Source organism: Engraulis encrasicolus, chromosome 24 (genome assembly GCF_034702125.1).
Source record: "Engraulis encrasicolus isolate BLACKSEA-1 chromosome 24, IST_EnEncr_1.0, whole genome shotgun sequence".
Lineage (NCBI taxonomy): Eukaryota > Metazoa > Chordata > Actinopteri > Clupeiformes > Engraulidae > Engraulis > Engraulis encrasicolus.
The window spans coordinates 26,574,096-26,594,867 of NC_085880.1; the positions used below are offsets into that span (position 1 = coordinate 26,574,096).

Here is a 20,772-nt window from a genome sequence, read left to right on the forward strand (position 1 = left end):
AATGCACCTCGAACTCTGCGAGTTGCAGACAGATCTGTGATCATGTGGCCCTCCAATGTTGGCGATAAAAAAATGTGGCCCTCCTTAACATGAAAGTTGCTCATCCCTGATCTAATGCAAGTCCATTTATGGAATCATTCATTCATCAAAAATGTAATTGCTTAACATTAATGAACACTGGTAAATGTCCACTCGCAATGAAAAAATCTGGAGTGTCCACTGGCCTCTTCACTGAGTTAGAGCACAAGGTTCACAAGGTGAGTACTGTTTGTGTGTTTTCAGAGGAGTAAGGAACAGGTGAATGGAACTCACAGTTCCAATGAAAACAATTTCTGTTGTGTACAAATGTCAAAATGATGCCACTGATAACTATCTCAGGAGCCTTGTCTTGAATCCTTTCACCTGTAACAAAACCACTCCCCATGTCAGGTTGATTTATAAGGCTGCGCTGAGCTTTAGAGTTGAGCACAAGCAACCCAACCTGAAGATCCTGAGAGTGTGCCAGCGAGTCTGAAAGAGGTAATAGGCAAGGTAGGCGATTAAAAAAAATGTGTCTCTAATATGCTTTCAGTCCTGAAATGCACATTTTGATATTAGTCAATGGACATCATTGGGGGGTGTTGTTCTCCATAGCCCATGTTGGGTGGTATCAGAGTATAGAGCTACTTTTTAAAAGTCCAGGTGGTGGGGGAATAATTCACAAGGTCAGCTTATGTAGTTTATAAAATGAAACTAGACAGGTTTAACTCATATAAAAAAGAAGAAACAAAAGCACAGAGAAGACAGACCTTTCCTGTGGACATAGAGTAGAAAGCATGACCACCTTTTTCCATCGATCTTACTGGAAAATGTAACTGATTTAATTATTTTTTTTAATGTAAAAAATACTTTTCCCCCTCAGATTGTTCTTCAAGAATGAAACTCCTTATCATAAGCCTCCTTTTTGCAGCCTGCTATGCTGTGCCAATGGGTATGATGTTTATTTAAATCAATAGTTGGTCTACTGTATATTCATATTGTCACAATATAATACAACCAACCAACCAACCATTTTGTCGTAATTATTTTTTTCCTCAACAGATCTATCCGGTAAAATGTTCGTCTTTCCAGAGAAGTCTGCAACTGCTCGTGTTCAGCTTCTGCCAACAGGAAATAACTTCACATCAGTGACTGTCTGCTTCAGGTTGGTTTAAGGAGTGCAACCATGTTATTCTATTATACAAAAAAACCCAGACTTGCCAGTACAACAGTCAGAAAGACAACCACAATTATGTGACTCTTGAGTGCCAAGCTAGATCACTGTGTCTTCATCAAAATTCTCGGCAATACAATTGAGGGTAGTCATTTTTTTCAATGCAGACAAGATACCTTTAATATGTTCAGTACATTATACATAGGCCTACATATATATACTACACTGTGTGTGTGTGCGCAAAAAGTTAATTGAAGCTACTTTTCTGTCTTCCCTTGACTATGGTGATATTATTTACAGACATGCACCACTCTCTAATCTGAAGGCACTTGACACTGTCTATCATTCAGCTCTTCGTTTTATTACTGGGGATCCATATAGTACACATCATTGCCTGTTATATGATAAAGTTGGGTGGGCTCCACTTTCTCACAGAAGGGACATGCATTATTTTATTTTTATTTATAAGGCCCTCACTGGCAAACTCCCATTTTATATTTCATCTCTTTTAGTTTGGCACTCCAACCCATACCAAACCCGCAGCAGCAATTTTTTACTGGAGGTCCCTTATGCCCGCACAGAACTGGGTAAAACAGCTTTTAGTGTCTGTGGACCTTCAGTTTGGAATAACTTACAACTAAGGATGGGTCTTCAAGCCTTTGTGCCATTAGAACATTTTAAAGTTACACTGGGAAGTTTTTTATCACATACTTGCACTTGTTTTAACTCATAAGTTTTAATTCATAGTTTGTCTTAATTCTTATCTCTTATATGATTTATGGTGTATTGTGTATGTTCGTTGTTTATATATGATTTTATATGTGCAATTGTTTGTTTTACTCGACATCATTGTAAATGAGGGCTGGGCCCTCAATGATTCTTCGAGTTTAAATAAATGAAATGAAAATGAAAAAGTAAGAAACCAGTCGAAGAGATGAAGAGAGTAAAATCAGGATTTCCAGTTTTAGTCCTTTGTGCAGAGCCTCTGCTATAATCATATTGTCAACCACAATGTAATGACAAAGTCTTAAACTTAAAGCTTTTGGTAATGTCATAGGAACGTTGCTATGATGTGCAGTAGTTCCGTTTTTTCAGCAAAGAGTGAACAGGTCTGCCATCTGCACAAAGTGTCTCTGGGTGTGTTGACTTGAGTTCCAGGGTGTGCAGGCATCAAAACCGAAAGCTGACATCCCTAGTCCAGTTCGAGCACTACAAGTTGAAGTTGTTAGAGCGAGTGTAGGAACCTTATTGCCAGTGAGATGACAATGAAAACAGGTAGAACTCAACACTAAAGCATCGATTTTGATGCCTCTGCCTATGTCCCGTTCTTCTCCCTAATCCCTATCTGAACCATAGATTGTTTGGAAATCATACTACGGTTTACTCTTGCCCTCTGGGGGTGTGTGAGGGAAGGGAATGCCCCACGTGTTGCTGAACGCAGCCAGATGACTTAAGTCAGGTTAACTATGGTAGCTATAAAAAAGTGACCAGTGAAAGTGTCTAAAAGTGCTGATGTACAATTAGTTGGTGCAAATCACACAAACAAAAAATATGTCCTGTTGAAAGTCGGCCATCTTGGAAATTGGCCTATAAATCTTAATCACTTCCTCCACCTATTGTAGAGTTTTAGTACACACGATTTGGTGCAAATCCATCCACCCATTCAAAAGTTATCTCGCACACAAAAATGTGATGGATGGACACAGACTTGTGGAGTCAATCGGCTCCATGAGAACAATATGCCTATAAAATAAAGATGATTTGTTTCTATGAAGAAACTCAACCTTAAACGCAGAGAAGCCTATGTAATTTTTAGTAGTTTATTTCTATTAGATATCACATGAAATTATTTTGGTCATAGCTAGTGTATTGATAAGGAAATATTCATGAAAAGATCAAATTTGGGTATAGGCAGCCCATTTGCAATGGACAGCATAATCGCAATACTTTCTCTGGCCACCATTCTACATACTGCACCTTTAAGTCTCAGCTGCTTTGCAAGGTCTATGTGGAGGGAAGAGTTGGGTACCTAATTCAGCCAGATGCCAGCATACTTAGTGACACCTTCGATACCATTTCAGAGCGCAAAGACTTACATACAAAGATCTGGTGGATAGCTTTTTGTGAGAGGTACAGATGCCAGTGACTGTATAATTGTATAAAGAGCGTCCTTCTTATATTCTGTATATTTTATATATTATTCTTTTTTGGCAGGTACATCACTGACCTCACTCGTCACTATAGTCTATTCTCCATGGCAACCAGTACCAATTCCAACGCCTTCTTGATCTTCAAAACATCCATTGCTGGCCGTTTTGATTTCTGGACCCATGATCAGAATACTCTTTTTGACGGCATACCCAGTGAGCAGAACACCTGGTACTCCATGTGCGGCACCTGGGATGGCAACTCCAGGCTGGTCCAGTACTGGACCAACGGGTCCCCCAGCACCAAGAAGGCCGGTTTCCAAGGCAATATAGATGGAAAGCCATTTATAGTATTGGGACAAGAGCAGGATTCTTTTGGTGGGAAGTTTGACGCTGGGCAGTCATTTGTTGGGATGATCACTGATGTCCACATGTATAATTACGTGCTCTCTCCGTGTGAGATCCAGGCCTTCACCAATGATCTCAATTTCACCCCTGGAAATGTGATCAACTGGAGGGCCCTTGAGTTCATCAGCACTGGCACTGTTGTACTAGACAACAGTCAGATGAATGGCTGCTACAGGGGTCAGTCTTGATTTACTGATTAGAGATCTGCTTTGTTGGAGCCCTATAGAGTGGGCCCAGTTTTATAAATGGAATCAGCATGAAATAGCTGAGTGGTGGGGGGCACTGTATCTTTACCATAGGCAGAGTGTGGTTACACAAGAGGAAAATGACCATGGCATTATGCACTTGTATCAGTCAATGGCTGTTAAGAAATTACTTCATTGCTTATTACATAGCTTCAAAGTACAAAGGTGTGGTCTATATGCAATTGCTTGAATCACTAAAATAACAGTAAACAAACTAATAAGGGACCATCTGTTTTCTGTAGTATTAACACCTTTAATCTCATATCTTTCACTTTACCTTTTTTACTTTGACGTATTGTATCTCTTGATAGACTGTGAAAGTGTTCTGACGGTGGAGAAATCCTGATTGAAGAGCACTTGGACTGTGCTAGACTTTAAAAAAGGCAAAATAAAAGGCTTATCTCTGGTGAGCCAACTATAACACCTGACTGAAAGCATCTTCTCTTCCATCATCTGAAGGACATACAGTGTATGTTTGGGCACCCATATGACATCTCATCATAAACTGGTGTAATTTCATGAGATAACCGCAGAGAAAAATTGTTTTCCTACATAATGTACGGAAATGTGACTGTATTCCAGACAAAAATTCTTAAGAGTATATTTACCTGTAGGCTATATAGCCTAGTTTTATTGTAATAAATGAAAATGTAAAGGGGGATTTTGCAAAAGTCTGAGCCTTTTAAAAAGGTTATGGATTTATAGCCATCCACTTGCAACACAAACTTATTTTAATGACTTTGTAAGGCCATCAAAAATGCTGTTTATCATACACTAGAGCAGACATATGCTTGTCCTAAATTCTTTCTTGGAGAGTGTGGCAGTGTGGGGGGCTCTGAACAAATTTCTAAAACTAAAATAAAATTTCTAAACTCAAAGTTATTCCAAAGTCTTGGACAATGTAAAGCATGGAAAGCAATGGTAATTAACCTCATGACAGGAAAATGTGGTTGTTGAAAAAATGTTTAAAAGGCATGGGTAAAGAATGGTAACAAGAAAGCTACAGAACACTCCATAGAACTACAAGAACATCTAGATGCTGAAAGTGCAGCCTTCTTCATGATTCCTTCAGCATAATTTTCAAAGGCAACGCTTTTGTATGGGCTACGCCTAAAAAGGATATCCGGTGTATTCACCAGAAATAAATTGTAGCCTACGACTTGTGCAAAAGCCACACAGCAAAAGCATTTTGGGAAACCATAATGTGGTTATGGTTATTTGAGTTATTTGGACAATGTGATAGCAAAAGGAGGTGTGCATGGCAAAAAAAATGCTTACTAAGGCAGTGTTTCCCAACCTTTTTTGTGCCAAGGCACACTTTTTCCCTTGAAAAAATCTCGCGGCACACCACCAACCAAAAATGATGAAATAATGAAAATAAATTATTCTCTGATAAGAATGACTATATTGTTAATATAGGCGGCTACAAAGTATCTTGAATAGCAATCAAATAAACACAAAACTGTATTTTTTAGTCATATTTTATATTTCCTCTTTCAAATAAAAAGTGCACTTAGTGTTCACTTCTTAAAGAAGCTATAAACTTCAAAGTAGGCCTACAATTTATAAATTGTTATTCTGTCCAAAAGCATTCTATTAGCAGGAATACAGAAATTAATGCTTATTCTGACAGTAGCAAAATTTGGTAAATATTTCACTGAAGATGCATATGTACAAATATCAATCTCTGTATATTTTACTCACTTAATCTTAATGTGAAACCTATGCGTCTTTCACCTTTGGCTAAGGCCCGCCCTAAATGCTGTTTGAACACAATCACAGCTCTGCAAAAGGACGAGGTCGGTCAGAAGAAGTCGGACAGTTTGACAGCGCTCCATGAACTCAAAGCGGAAATCTCAATTCTCGTTTTCAAATGCAAGATATTACGGTCATATTATTACTAAAAACGGATTGAAAATTGTGCCTGGGGTGTTTGTGACAAAGGTGCCAGTTTCCCCGCGAGGTAACAGGAGGTAATCGCTTTCCCCTTTCCCCTTTCCCCTTTCCCTAAAACCGGGCTTATGCTTACCGGCAGTTGGATAGTCTGGCTTGAAGGGTCTCGTCATCCTCACACTCGACTAGAAAGCACGCGGACCAATAAAGTACGTTGTTTGCTCTATCATTCCACCACCTCACTCGTTGAACTTTTCAGTAAGGTTGTAAGCAAAACACAAATCCATTTCAGGGTAGGATTTTGTTTTCTGACCTAATTAATGAAGAAACAGCGTTAGCAAACTTAACTATCAGTCACGTCAGGAGGATTGTTTTGACTAGCAGCTGATGGACGCTTTTTGTTAGGGCTACTGAAGATACATCAATGCAATTCGCTACCTGCTGCCACCTAGTGATAAGGAATTATTTCATGCTTAGGACGCCAGTCAACAGCAGACACTAGGCTACTAGAAAATCACATTGGCATTATTTGCTGATAATAACGATGAATTAAAAAAAAAAAAAAAAAAATCCCCATGAATTTTCCACGGCACACCTGATGATCTCTCACGGCACACTAGTGTGCCGCGGCACAGTGGTTGGGAAACACTGTACTAAGGCATATCCTGTCATGGGTCTGCATGGATAGCATTGGTACTATAAACCTTAGTAAAGTTAAGGGCCTTGCTCATTTTTTCAAACATCAGCAGATTTTTCAAAAGAATGTTCATGATGATTTTTCAAGAGCCAGTGACAAAATTAAATCTGTGTCAAGTTTGGAGTTCCCAGCAGGATATTGATTGCATTGCTCTGACCAAAATTCAGTTTGTGAACACTTCAGACACGGTCGAAGTGGCAGAGGGACACCACCCCGCTGCAGTTAGGTGCTGTCGCCATGATAGTGGACCCACAACTTCCCAGAGCCTCGTGGCCTATAGGCCGCATCACGAAGGTCAACCCAAGTGCCGACGGGAGGATCAGGACAGCGGACATCCAGGTCAACGGCAGGAGCTACACTAGGCCAGTTGCCCGTCTGGTCCCACTGCCGGGCCTTCCAGAGACTGCTCCCGACGCCAGTCCCTCTCCAGGATGACAAATATGACTTTGCATAATTGGGGGAGGCTGTATTGAAGGATCTGGGTTTGGGATTTATTTAGACCTATTTAAGTTATAGGGCATTTCTCAAAACCTAGTGTGCATACTTCCAAGTGTATTCAGCCTAATTGGTCACGCCCAGTGATTGGATACTCTTTATTAGTCACACCCAGTGATTGGATACTCCGTAGAGTTAACCAAAGAGTATCCAACTGGGTAGTAGTCCACTGGGCATGACTAATTAGGCTGTTACACTTGGAAGTGTGTGCACTAGGTTTTGCGAAATACCCATTGTGTGTAAAGCAGCCACCCAGCGCCCCCTTTGGTAAGTGGTAGTTATTGCAGGTTAGATTTGCCCAGTCATGTTCCTTGTTAATTTCCATCATTCTCAATATGGCAGTTCAGTGGAAGGATGCGTGAAGGCACAATCCAATTTGAGATCTTTGTTTAGTTCGCCATCCACTAGTTTTTGTGTTCTGTGTGCGTCCAAGGATATGTAAGTAATTTACTAACATCATTATTTATATGAAGATGTGTATATTTTGGTATAATTTGAGGATATTTGGTAATCTTAATTGCGATGATCAGCCGACCACATGGTAATGCTTATTTAGGTGTATTTTCTGTTTTCTCTACTTGTGGAACCACACGCACACACACATACAAACTTATGATAATACAACTGCACCAGTATGCAAGTATTGTACAGATCTTCTTTGATGGCGAATAAATATTCAAGATTTTGAAATCAAGCATTTTGACTGATGCTTCACAGCGGTCACCATTCCCACAACCAGTTTAATTTAAATATTGAAATCCGTCATTACAAGTATGTTTTTCCCAATTTATCTCCATATTGATAGACAAACAAACAAAATAATTTGTTTTAGGAAGATGGGTTTGTCTGCTCTGTTTTTTCCTCCTAAAAAAGTGCCGGCTTGTTCCCCTGCACTGTTGACCGTAACACAGTTGACTGTTTTGAACGTGTTTTTGTGCTATTGGTCTCTTATGTGCAGGAAATCCTATGAACAACAGATACTAGGGATTATCTCTGGAGAGGGAAGTCTTGTGTAAGGAGGGTGACTAAATTCAAACCAGACGTTACAGGGATTTATAATGAAAAAAGTGTCAGTCTGTATCACAGTGAATCATAAAATCCTACTTATGATACTCAACAATCACATTTTCCATAGTTGCACAGATTAATGACAACATTATTGTTAATGGACATAAGCACTTTCAAACACATGTTGTAGTATTTTTGTATATGTTTGAAATGACATAGTATTTGTCCATAACACTGTTGACAAAATAATCTAGCAACTGTTCGCTTTCATATAAATATTTAACAAATGATTTAAGATTCAGCTAGGCAATTTGTTTGTTTGGTAACTTAAATAAACACACTATGGAAACATCTAGATCAAAAAACTGACAATTGACATTTTGCTTTAGCAATCGTAGAATCACTCCTGTGTGCCCTTATCAGGAGATTCACAGTAGGTTAGTGAAAAATAAACTGTAGGAAGGCCTGTTGATAAACAAGGTACAGAGAGGAGGAGGGCCGGTCAAAGGGGTGTGGCAGGCCGCATCCGGCCCCCGGGCCTTTGTTTGCAGACCCCTGCTGTAATGCATTGCTGATTACATGTTAGGCCTACTGTCTTTTCAAAATAATCCCTTACACTACAATATTACTATTTAAAATGTAAGGCATTACACTACTTTTGCATTACTTTAGTTACTCTCGCCAAAGTAACTTAATATGGATCTCTCAATTTACAGTGTAAATCAAGCTCATTAGTCACGACTCTTTATCATTTCATCCAAGTGTTTCGGCAGCATGCAGACTAAAGAGTAGCAGGTTCAGAAATAGCTTCTTTCCGACCCACCACACTGAACACCATGAACCCTATAAGACCTGAACCATGAAAGCATAGAAAGAATATTCTAATTTCTTGGAATTTGCCTCAGTGTTGGTCCATCATAAGAAATGTTTAAAAAATCCACATTTTGTTAAGGTCTTTGAGATATGAAACGCAACATATAGCTGCATCAGGCTTTAAATATTTGACCAGGCCAATTTCATGACCATTGAGAACAATGACTTTTAATCCATTTAAAACTGAAAAAAAAACAGTTGTCAGACAATTTAATTTCAGGATTATCTTTAAAATATTTAGTGAGATCCTGCCAATTTTTTTTTTAGCTTGTCCACGTTTTAGCAGGGCCATATCTTACATTTCCCACAGCCTGGGTGGGTATTTTTTTAAAAATCTATGTAAAAACATAGCTGATTGAATGCTTATTTATGAGTATAATATAGATCATTATTCATTTTTGATGTGGAATTTGAATATATGGGTCCATGACTACAATTGGTCCATTTCTCCATTCACGTCAATGCAATTTTTTTATGAGATCATAATTTCAACGTTTTGCATTACATTTTCAAAATTGCAAGTAAAACCTGTTTCTTAAGGTAATATCTTTGTTTTGAAGTAAAACAACTTGTGTGTTTTGTTAAATGATTGTCGTGGTATGCTTTGTAAGTTTCCCTATGGCAAAATGCACTGCATGCCATGGCTAACTTCCTGCCAACACCGGATGGTGCTTATTTGTTTCATTAGTTTTAGCACGATCTCTCTGCAACACGGTGTAAAAATATCAAATCTTCCTTGATTAATTGCACAAAGTAAGTGTTCAAATTAAAGTATATAGAATTATATTTCGGATATTTGTACACAAACCCAATTTGATGATATTTCTGCTCCGGTCGCGGAAACCGCTCCTACCACCGTGCCGCCATGTTTCGCCGAGCTGTGGTGAACTTGTTGACCGCTGCTCTCTTGTGGCGATTTCCGTGTAGTGCAGCAAGTTTCAAAAAGGCACGCAACATGTTTTTGAGATCGTTTTTTTATGTCAGCGTGGAGAGGGCTTTGAAGTTGATGCAACAAATATGTTGCAGTCGGCGCCATAGGGTTAAAAATCAAAGTTGGAGTAAAATAACTTAAGTTACTAGCATTTGTAACTAGTATATATTACAGCGTTTTCCCACTGTAATGCCTTACATTACTTAGTTACATCAAAAAGTAATGCATTACAGTGATTAATTACTTTTGTAACTAGTTACTCCCAACACTGCCCATCACGCCATTCGGCGCATAGGGCAGCAACATCTGATCAGTTATGGTGAGTGGCTTGAAATAAGGCTAGCAACCTTATTCTGTCAAAAAGTTATATGCTACGGAAGTACATGTACAAATGTCAAAATTAAGCTGCTGGTAATTACCTCAGGAGCCTTGTCTTGAAAGTTTTTTTTTTCTTGAACAAAACCACTCCCCATGTCAGGTTGGTTTATAAGGCTGCGCTGTGCTTTAGAGTTGAGCACAAGAAACCCAACCTGAAGATCCTGAGAGCGTGGCAGCAAGTCTGAAAGAGATCATAGGCAAGGTGAGTGAAAATATTTGTAAAATGTGTCTCTAATATGCTTTCTGGATGCATTGTGATCTTAGTCACTGGACATCATTGGAGGGTGGTGTTCCCCATTGCCCATGTTGGGTGGAATGAGACTATATCAAGTTAGAGGTGGGGGAATAATTCACAAGGTCAGTCTATGTACTTTATAAAATGAAGAAAAAACACACACAGAGGACAGACCTTTCCTGTGGACATAAGCATATGTAACAGGTTGGACTAGGTCCCCTGTTAGTGTGCATGTTGTAATTGAAAACAGCTGCCCGTGTGGGCGAGGGTGGAGCCCTTCCGGTTGGTATAAATTGCCTACTACGTTGTCTGTTAGCCAGGTGTGGCTAACCTCAGTACCGGTTGGAGGTTGAGCACATTATTGTCAATTGGCTGGGGTGGGGGGACGCCGCCGTCTTTTCCCGGTGTTTGTGTTTGTTATTTTGCCTTTTACCACCACGAGCTCTTTTAGTAGTGGCAGGTTGTTGTTCTTTGCGCAGGTGCGTGACGCCTTCGTCTTTCAGCCATACGGTCTGACACGGTCAGCTCCAATCACCCACCCCTTGGACAAGGGATGAGTGATTGGAGACTGGCTGGTTGAGATTAGTAGTATCATCGTGTAAACTTGTTGGTGAGGTGTAGATCCCCTGAGTGGTATAGTAAACTCTCTGCCAAGAGGCCTGATTTGATAAACATAGGCTACCTCTTCACTGTGAATCATTTTAGTGTGCTGTGACTTATTTTGTTTATTTTGATTATGTTTTGTGTGTACAGTTTTGATTGATTGCAGTGTTATTTTGCATTCGCAGTGCAGTGTGTAGTTAACACACTCAGTAAATTACCTGTACTAGGCCTACTCAGTGCTCTCGCACTTAAGCCGTCACCGTTTCACGATATGTACCTGTATTGACTTCAGTAGAGTTAAGACTATGTTTGTGTATATGAACTCAAGTGAACTGCCTGCACATGTTGAGAACAAATAAGACTGAGAGCAGAAGAAAATAAAAACTATTGTAGCCTATGTGCAACAGCTGTGTCATCCTTGTCATCTAGAACCTGTCGGGGAAAATTGTATTGTTAACATCTGGGTTGTCTCACCCTTAACGAGACTGGCGTAGTCACCTTTTAAAACCTAATTGCTTAAAAGTTAGTAATCCTACCAACCTCCACTCTGCTACACATAGTAGAGTAGAAAGAGTGACCATACGTACATAGTAGAGTAGAATGTGTGACCACTTTTTTACATCGATCTTACTGGAAAATGTAACTGTTCTAATGATTTTTAAAATGTAAAAATACTTTCTTTCCTCAGATCTTTCTTCAAGAATGAAACTCTTCATCATAAGCCTCATTTTCACAGCCTGCTATGCTGTTCCAATGGGTAATTGTTTATTATTGTAATGATAATTATTTATATAAGTATTAGGCCTACTGTGTATTCAGATTGTCACAATATACAACCAAATAACCACTTTGTCACAATTATTTTTTTCCTCAACAGATCTATCAAGTAAAATGTTCGTCTTTCCTGAGGAGTCTGCAACTGCTCGTGTTCAGCTCCTGCCAACAGGAACTAACTTCACATCAGTGACAGTCTGCTTAAGGTTGGTTTAAGAAAATACAGCTATGTTATTTTGTTGTACGAAAAACCAGACTTGCAGGTACAACAGTCAGAAAGACAACTATGTGACTCTCAAGTGCCATGCTAGAACACTGTGTCTTCATTGAAATTCTCGCCAAAACAATTGAGGGCACAACAATTGAGGGCTGTGTGTGTGTGTGTGTGTGTGTGTGTGTGTGTGTGTGTGTGTGTGTGTGTGTGTGTGTGTGTGTGTGTGCGTAAGCAGCCGTGGCCTAGTGGTTAGAGAGTTGGTCTTTCAATCTAGGGGTTGCAGGAATCACCCCTGACCTCTCCCTACATCAAGCTGAAGTGCCCTTCAGCAAGGCACCTAACTCCACATTGCTCCAGGGACTCTAACGAATACCCTGAAAAATAATAATAAATGTAAGTCGCTTTGAATAAATGAAAGCGTTGGCTAAGTGCAATGTAATAATGTAATGTAATGTAATAGTGTGTGTGTGTGTGTGCGTGTGTGTGAGATCTGTAGACAGTTGAAGAGATAGCGAGATTAACAGGGATTCCAGTTTAAGCCCTAGCACAGAGCCTCTGCTATAACCTTATTGTCACTCAGAAGGTAATTACTTAAAGGTGGGGTTGCAGGTTTACCAACATTCTTAAATAATTTGATTATGTCACGGTGGGGACTCCCACAGACATCTATGGGAGTCCCCACCGTGACATCATAATCAAATTACTTGAGAATGTTGGTAAACCTGCAACCACACCTTTAAGGCTCTCTGTACTGTCATTGCAATGTTGTTGTGATTTAATTGAGTTTTTTCAGCAAAGAGTGAACAGGTCAGCGATCTGCACAAAGTAGTGGGTGTGTTGAGTGAGTGTGTTGAGTGAACCTGATGAAGCAATAGCGAAACGCGTTGTTCACCAAATAAACTACCAGCAAAGATACCAGTGTGCGGTGATTCATCCTTCATTTACTTGGATTACTCTTACTGCACATCACCAGCACCTGGACAGTGGTTGTGCACAGGGACGTTACTTTGAGTACTAGTGGGTGTGTTGACTTGTGTTCCATGATGTGCAGGCTTCAAAACTAATGGTTTCCGCACACCGGCTCCGACAAAGTGCTGAGCACTGCTCAGCTAAAATTCGATTCTATTGTTTTCAATAGAACCACGCACACTGGCGCCGATGTCCGCGGACATTCGCCGATGTCGGATAGCAATTAGAGACAAGTTCTATTTTGTTGGCGCCGCCGATTGACTATCAATGCGATGTTCATGTGAAATTGGGTTTGGGGGTTCGAATTCTGTCGGAAGCAAAAGTGCGCCGCACTTTGTCGGAGCCGGTGTGCGGCCGGCCTAAAAGCTGACAGTCCAGTTCGAGCACTAGAAAGAGATTGTTAGAGCGAGTATAGGAACCTTATTGTCACTGCAGTGTTTCCCATACATTGAGGAAACTATGGCGCAACGCCATAGTTTAAATTTTGCCGCCATAGTTTACGAAAATGTAAAAAAAAAAAACGATTTCCTTCGCATTTTCCTCTTGGAGTACATACATCCTATGGAACACCATAAGTGCTTGAAAGACAGAGGGATCAAAAGCCTGGTCAAGTTGTTGTAGTTATCTTGGGTTTGGGTCGGGAGCAATAAAAAACCTTCAGAGAAGGCACAGTTAGGATGAGTTTACTGACACTCCCCAGGCTTTGTTTTACAGTTCATTGACACAGCAGAGGAGACATTGGGCTGCATATAGAAAGGAATGTGTCATGAATGTGAATACAGACATGCATGTGTAATATGTTGTTCAGCCCTTTTACTGGGAGGAATTTTGAAAAACTGGCCCTGTGACCAGCACCCCTCATGTAGAATGTGTACGCCTATGTTTGTGGGGGAAAAGGCATAGACCATCGTAGACCCTTTTTGTCTGTGCGTTAACAATTTCACAGTGGTCCTTAATTCTTATCTGTGCTCCTATTTTGTTAAAAAAAAAAACATTGCATGGACCCCTGCATGAGGGATGAATGAAAGTGTGTTGTAAAAAGAAATGAATCACTGTACTGCATTTTTTAAATATAAGTGACAATGTACTACTATACATGTCATGGGTAAAAACTTATGCAATCTCTCAAAATATAAATGGCTGAAATGTAGGCCTGTAGTCTCTCCATGCGCCAATGTCATTGTTTTGCCATTTTGCATTTACGCCGCGTGAAATTCCATGTCGGGTGTCGTCGTCCATCCAAAAAAAAAAAATTCGCGGCTGCCCCCATAGTTTCCAAAATTTCTGTGGGAAACACTGCACTGACATGACAATGAAAACTGGTAGAACTCAGCACCAACGCATCTATTTTGATGCCTCTTTTCTGTTCCCTAAACCTTATCTGAACCATAGATTAATTACAAATCATACTGCGGTAGCTATTGAGCAGCAAAAAAGCGACCATCTTGAAAGTTAACCGTCTCAAAAGTGCTCATCTCCAAAATTTAATTAGTTCATAGACTTGTGGAGTCAGGGGGCACTGTGGCGCAGCGTGCTAAGCTCCCCACACTTGGACTTGCATGCCTATGGGGACCTGGGTTCGAGTCCGGCCTGGGTCATTTCCCAACCCTACCCCATCTCTCTCCACACTCACTTCCTGTAATAAAAGCCCATAAAAATATCTTGAATGCCAGCATACTTACAGACTGGTACCCTTGATACTATTCAGAGTGCTAAGACTTACAGACATACAAAGTTCAGGTGGATAGCTTTTTTGTGAAAGGTACAGATGCCCATGACTGTATAACGGTATGAAGAGCATTCTTCTTAGGTTCTTATATATTTTATGTATAATTCTTTTTTCGCAGGTTCATCACTGACCTCACTCGTACCTACAGCCTCTTCTCCATGGCAAGTAGGGCCAATAATAACGACTTCTTGATCTTCAAATTATCAGCCCCTGGCCGTTTTGAAATGCGTACCCGTGGTGAGAGAGCTATTTTTGACGGTATACCCAGTGAGCAGAACACCTGGTACTCAATGTGCGGCACCTGGGATGGCAACTCCAGGCTGGTCCAGCTCTGGACCAACGGGTCCCCCAGCACAAAGAAGGTCGGTTTCCAAGGAACTCTGGACAGAGAGCCATTCATTGTTCTGGGACAAGAGCAGGACTCTGTGGGTGGGAAGTTTGACGCTGGTCAGTCATTTGTTGGGATGATCACTGATGTCCACATGTATAATTACGTGCTCTCTCCGTGTGAGATCCAGGCCTTTACCAATGACCTCAATTTCACCCCTGGAAATGTGATCAACTGGAGGGCCCTTGAGTTCATCAGCACTGGCACTGTTGTACTAGACAACAGTCAGATGAATGGCTGCTACAGGGGTCAGTCTTGATTTACTGATTAGAGATCTGCTTTGTTGGGAGCCCTGTAGAGGGGCCCCAGTTTTATAAATGGAATCAGCATTAAATAGCTGAGTGGTGGGGGGCACTGTATCTTTACCATAGGCAGAGTGTGGTTACACAAGTGGAAAATGACCATGGCATTATGCACTCGTATCAGTCTAAATTCAGTCTAAACTTGTATAAATTACTTCATTGCTTATTACATAGCTTCAAAGTACAAGGGTGTGGTCTAAATGCAATTGCTTGAGTCACTAAAATAACAGTAAATAAACGGTGCTAAATAAGGGACCATCTGTTTTCTATAGTATTTACACCTTTAATTTCATCTTTTAATTTCCCTTTTTTTCTTTGACGTATTGGATCTCTTGATAGACTGGGAAAGTGTTCTGACGGTGGAGAAATCCTGATTGAAGAGAGAGAGAAAAAAGCAAAATAAAAGGCTTATCTCTGGTGAGCCAACTATAACACCTGACTGAAGGCATCTTCTCTTTCATCATCTGAAGGACATACAGTGTATGTTTGGGCACCCATATGACATCTCATCATAAACTGGTGTAATTTCACGAGACAACCGCAGAGCAAAATTTGTATTCCTGCATGTATACAGAAATGTGACTGTGTTCCAGACAATAATTCTTCTGTAGGCTATAGCCTAGTTGTATAATAATACATTCAAATGTAAAGGGGGATTTTGCAAAAGTCTGAGCCTTTTAAAAAGGTTATGGATTTATAGCCATCCACTTGCAACACAAACTTATTTTAATGACTTTGTAAGGCCATCAAAATGTTGTTTATCATACACTAGAGCAGACACATGCTTGTCCTAAATTCTTTCTTGGAGAGTGTAGCACTGTGGGTGGCTCTGAACAAATTTTCACTGACTTTACATTATTCAAATTCACTAAACTCTAACTTTACGGAAGCCCAGAGGTGACATAGCGAAGGTAATAGGGCACTCAAATTTATTCTGAAGTTTTGGACAATGTGTCTGACTGATCAGAAATGGAAAGCATGGAAAGCCATGGTAATTAACCTCATGAAAGGAAAATGTGGTTGTTGAAAAAATGTTTAAAAGGCATGGGTAAAGAATGGTAACAAGAAAGCTACAGAAAACTCCATAGAACTAAGAACATCTAGATGCTGAAAGTGCAGCCTTCTACATGGTTCCTTCAGCATATACTTATCAAAGGCAACGTTTTTGTATGTGCTACGCCTAAAAAGGATATCCAGTGTATTCACCAGAAATAAGTTGTACGGCTTGTGCAAAAACCCCATGCCAAAAGCATTTTGGGAAACCATAATGTGGTTATGGTTATTTGAGTTAATTGACCATTGTGGGAGGTGTGCATGGCAAAAAAAAAAAAAGCACACTAAATTCTAAGAAATCCGGTGGAAGGCACATCCTGTCCTGGGTCTGCATGGATAGCATTGGTACTATAAACCTTAATAAAGTTGAGGGCCTTGCTCATTTTTTCAAACATCAGCAGATTTTTCAAAAGAATGTTCATGATGATTTTTCAAGAGCCAGTGACAAAATAAAAGCTGTGTCAAGTTTGGAGTTCCCATCAGGACAATGATTGCATTGCTTTGACCTGAATTCTGTTCGTGGCATAAGTGCAATGCTTTGAAAATGCCAAACCAATCATCATTGAAAAGGTATGAATTGATTTGAAGCAGTCTGTGTATACATGGCGGACAACAGATAACTGAGAAATCTCTCCCTGAGAAATCAAGATGTATAATAGCAAGGCAGTTGACAATTGGATTATTAGAAGATCATTTAGGAGGTCAAGGACGGTCCGTGTATCATCCGATCATTCAATTATTCCATTCAATCTGGCAAACGGAAAACGAAATTGTGATATCCGTGGTCTTTGTAATAACGGAGACGGAGACAGGGATACGTTTGACTGTTTATGAGAAACTCATGGCTGAACTGAAACTACAGTCACATAACTGGGAAGGTATATGATCGCCACAAGGTGGCGATCAAACACTAAATAACATAAGGCCCATATATAACACTCCTCCCCTTTTAGTATAGAGAACCCTTTCCTTAATTGCTTCAACACATAAAATGAACAAGGGTTTAATCTTACAAAAACTTAGTTGGTGCCTGTTCTAAGAAACTAAGAGATCCAAAAAAATATAAGGTTACAAAATACATTTGCTCCCAAAGACCCCAACCTAACAAAACCCACCCAATCACCAGTCCAGTCTCTTTGGAGCAGTGTGACACCTTTGAGGATACCTGCGTGGTTCTGGTGCAGTGGTGGAAGCCATGGTTGGTGGTGTTCGCGCTGTTGAAGGTGAGGCGACAGGCACCGGAGGTACAGGAGTCACCGGAGCCGGGGTGTGGGTAGTTACCTGTGGCCGAGCTGAGGTGTGTGCATCTTGCTCATCATTGCTGGCCCCAGTAGGCTCCGCTGTTGCAGGTGGATTTCTCCCGCAGGCTGGCAGCCTATATCTTGGTCACTTGCTGTGTCCGTGGCCTTGCCACTGGCCACCTCTCCAGATGCCCTTGAAGCCAGCATGTGATCAATATGAACTGTGCGCTCTCGTACCCCATCATGAATTAGGTAAGTCACTGGCCCTAAGCGCTTTGCTACTGTTGCCCTTTTCCATTTCTCCTTCCCCTCGCGGAAGTTTCTGACCTGGACCAGGTCTCCTTCATTGAATTCCCGTAGAACAGACGAGGGACGGTCATGGTATGCTTTTTGTTTGGCCTGCTTAGCCTCCATGAACTTTGCACGATCAGGCCTGAGAAGACTGAATCTGGTCCGCAATTGCCGCTTTAAGAACAATTCTGCTGGTGTGCAGCCTGTCACAGCATGGGGTGTGCTGCGGTACATTAGGAGGAAGTTAGCAAGCTGATGCTGAAGAGGAGTTTTGTTGGCTGCAGGGCCCTCACTGAGCACCTGCTTCAGCAACGACGCCTTCAGTGTTTGCACCGACCTCTCCGCAGCCCCATTCGAGGCAGGGTGATACGGCGGAACCAAAGTCTGCTTGACTCCATTATTTTTCAGAAACCCTTGGAATTCCGCAGAGGTAAATTGCGGCCCATTGTCGCTCACGCATTCTTCTGGCAATCCATAAGCTGCAAATAGACCCCGAAGGACCTCAATGGTTTTGGATGCGGTTGTGGAGGTCATGTGGACCACTTCAAGCCATTTTGAGTGACTGTCCACCACCACCAGGAAATGCTGCTTGTCTTTTTCAGCAAAATCGATATGGATTCTTTGCCATGCTCGAGCTGGCCACTTCCAGCAGTGCAGCGGTGCCACCCCAGGCATTTTCCTCGTTGTGTCACAAGCTATGCACTTTTGTGCTTTGACTTCGATGTCATTGTCTATTTGAGGCCACCACATGCAGCTCCTGGCTACACCTTTCATACGGCAGATGCCCTGGTGTCCCTCATGTAAGTCATTCAGCAGTCGTTCTCTGTAAATTGGAGGGATGACCACTCGAAGCCCCCACAAAATGCAGCCATGGTCAGCAGAGAGCTCAGACCTCCTACTGAAAAACGGTTGCAGCCGGCTATCCTGCACCTCATCAGGCCAACCCTCCAGAGTGTAGGTCAGCACTTTGTGGAGGACAGGATCTTTCTTGGTGTTTTCGGCTATCTCAACAGCTTGCACTGGCAGTTCATCCACGTAGGAGAAGTAGAAGATTCCCTGTTCGGCCGCAGTGTCATCTTTCTGTGTTCTTGGCAGTCTGGACAATGCATCAGCATTTCCATGATCCTCTGATCTGCGATACTCAATGTCATATGTGTAGGCCATGAGAATTAGCGCCCAGCGCTGCATTCTTAATGCTGCCAGAGTTGGGATAGCTGACTTAGGCCCCAGAATGGCTAACAGCGGCTTGTGGTCAGTAGTCAGTATGAATTTCCTCCCATAAAGGTATTTGTGAAACTTTCTGACCCCGAAGATAATTGCAAGTGCCTCCTTTTCGATTTGGGCATACTTCTTTTCCGCTTCCGTGAGGGTGCGGGATGCAAACGCAATGGGCTTTTCCTCACCGTTCTCCAACACGTGTGAAATCACTGCCCCCACCCCATACGGAGAAGCATCACAGGCCAGCCGTACCTTTTTCCTGGTGTCATAATGCTCCAGAGCTGTGCTTCCCAAGAGCCGCTCCTTACCCTGCTGGAAAGCAGCATCGCAGGCAGATGTCCACTCCCAAGGCACATCTTTCTTTAGCAAAGCATGAAGTGGCTGTAGCAGAGTGGCTAAATCTTTCAAAAAAACGCCCATAGTAATTTAAGAGGCCCAAGAACGAACGGAGCTCTGTCACATTTGTAGGCCTAGGAGCATTCACTATGGCTGTCACTTTTTCCTCTGTGGGGTGCAGGCCCTCTCCATCAATGAGGTGCCCCAGATATTCCACTTGGTTCTTCATGAACTGACATTTTGTGGACTTTGCCCTGATTCCGAATTTCTCTAGTCGGCTCAAGACCTCTGCCAATCTCAGTAAGTGGGCTTGCTCTGTGTCTGCTGTGACAAGTATGTCATCCAAAAAGCAGGTGACTCCCTCCAGTCCCTGCAGCACCTGATCCATAACTCCTTGAAAAATTGAGGGTGCACTGGAGACCCCATACGACAAGCGATGGTATCTGTACAGGCCACGATGGGTATTTACTGTCAAATACTTCTCAGATTCGGGGCTCAGCTCTAGCTGTTGGTATGCGTGCGACAGATCCAGCTTTGAAAACCACTTCCCCCCTGCCAAGGTCGCGAACAGATCTTCTGTATTTGGCAGTGGGTATGTTTCCTCCTCCACACTGTTGTTAATGGTGACTTTGTAATCTCCGCATATTCGGATACTTTTGTCTGCTTTTGGGACCACCACTAAAGGTGAAGCCCACTCACTGTTATCCACTTTAGAGATGACGCCCATAGCCTCCAGCCTGTCCAGTTCTTTCTCCACAGTCACTTTCAAAGCATAGGGTACCGATCTGGCCTTCTTGAAAATGGGTATGGCCCCAGGCTTGATTTTGATGTGTGCTTTGAATCCCCGGATGGCGCCAGGCCCCTCTTGAAACACTGACTCATATTGCTGGAGCAACGCCGCCACCTCTGGCCGCTGGTCGTTTTTGCCTTCAACAGCAAATATGCTCGTCCAGTTGAGTCTGATCTTCTTCAACCAATTTCGCCCTAACAGCGCAGGCCGGTCCCCCTTAACGATTACAAGTGGCAGTGTGTGGCTCTGACTGCCATACTTAACTGCCACGTTTACTTGACCCTTCAAGGGAATGGCATCTCCAGTGAAAGTTGCCAATGTCAAATTACATGGCTGCAGAGGTAAATGTGACAGGGCCTGCA

At 41.7% G+C, this 20,772-nt stretch overlaps 2 protein-coding genes across 4 annotated transcripts; both read left to right on the top strand.

Moving 5' to 3' along the window:
- The first annotated feature begins 429 nt into the window (after window positions 1-429).
- LOC134441841 (mucosal pentraxin-like) lies at window positions 430-4,500 on the top strand. 2 transcript variants are annotated; one of them, XM_063192250.1, is made up of 4 exons: window positions 430-519; window positions 902-970; window positions 1,081-1,183; window positions 3,407-4,500. In XM_063192250.1, exons 2-4 carry the CDS (start codon window positions 916-918, stop codon window positions 3,933-3,935), a joined length of 687 nt encoding a protein of 228 aa, XP_063048320.1. In that variant the 5' UTR covers window positions 430-519; window positions 902-915; the 3' UTR covers window positions 3,936-4,500. The 2 variants fall into 2 exon arrangements, with proteins under 2 accessions (XP_063048320.1, XP_063048319.1); XM_063192249.1 differs by having other exon boundaries at window positions 445-531.
- Window positions 4,501-10,128: 5,628 nt separating this feature from the next.
- On the top strand, window positions 10,129-16,041 carry LOC134440776 (mucosal pentraxin-like). Of its 2 annotated transcripts, XM_063190908.1 has the most exons (5): window positions 10,144-10,208; window positions 10,368-10,469; window positions 11,794-11,862; window positions 11,983-12,085; window positions 14,910-16,041. In XM_063190908.1, exons 3-5 carry the CDS (start codon window positions 11,808-11,810, stop codon window positions 15,436-15,438), a joined length of 687 nt encoding a protein of 228 aa, XP_063046978.1. In that variant the 5' UTR covers window positions 10,144-10,208; window positions 10,368-10,469; window positions 11,794-11,807; the 3' UTR covers window positions 15,439-16,041. The 2 variants fall into 2 exon arrangements, with proteins under 2 accessions (XP_063046977.1, XP_063046978.1); XM_063190907.1 differs by having other exon boundaries at window positions 10,129-10,469.
- The last annotated feature ends 4,731 nt before the right edge of the window (window positions 16,042-20,772 follow it).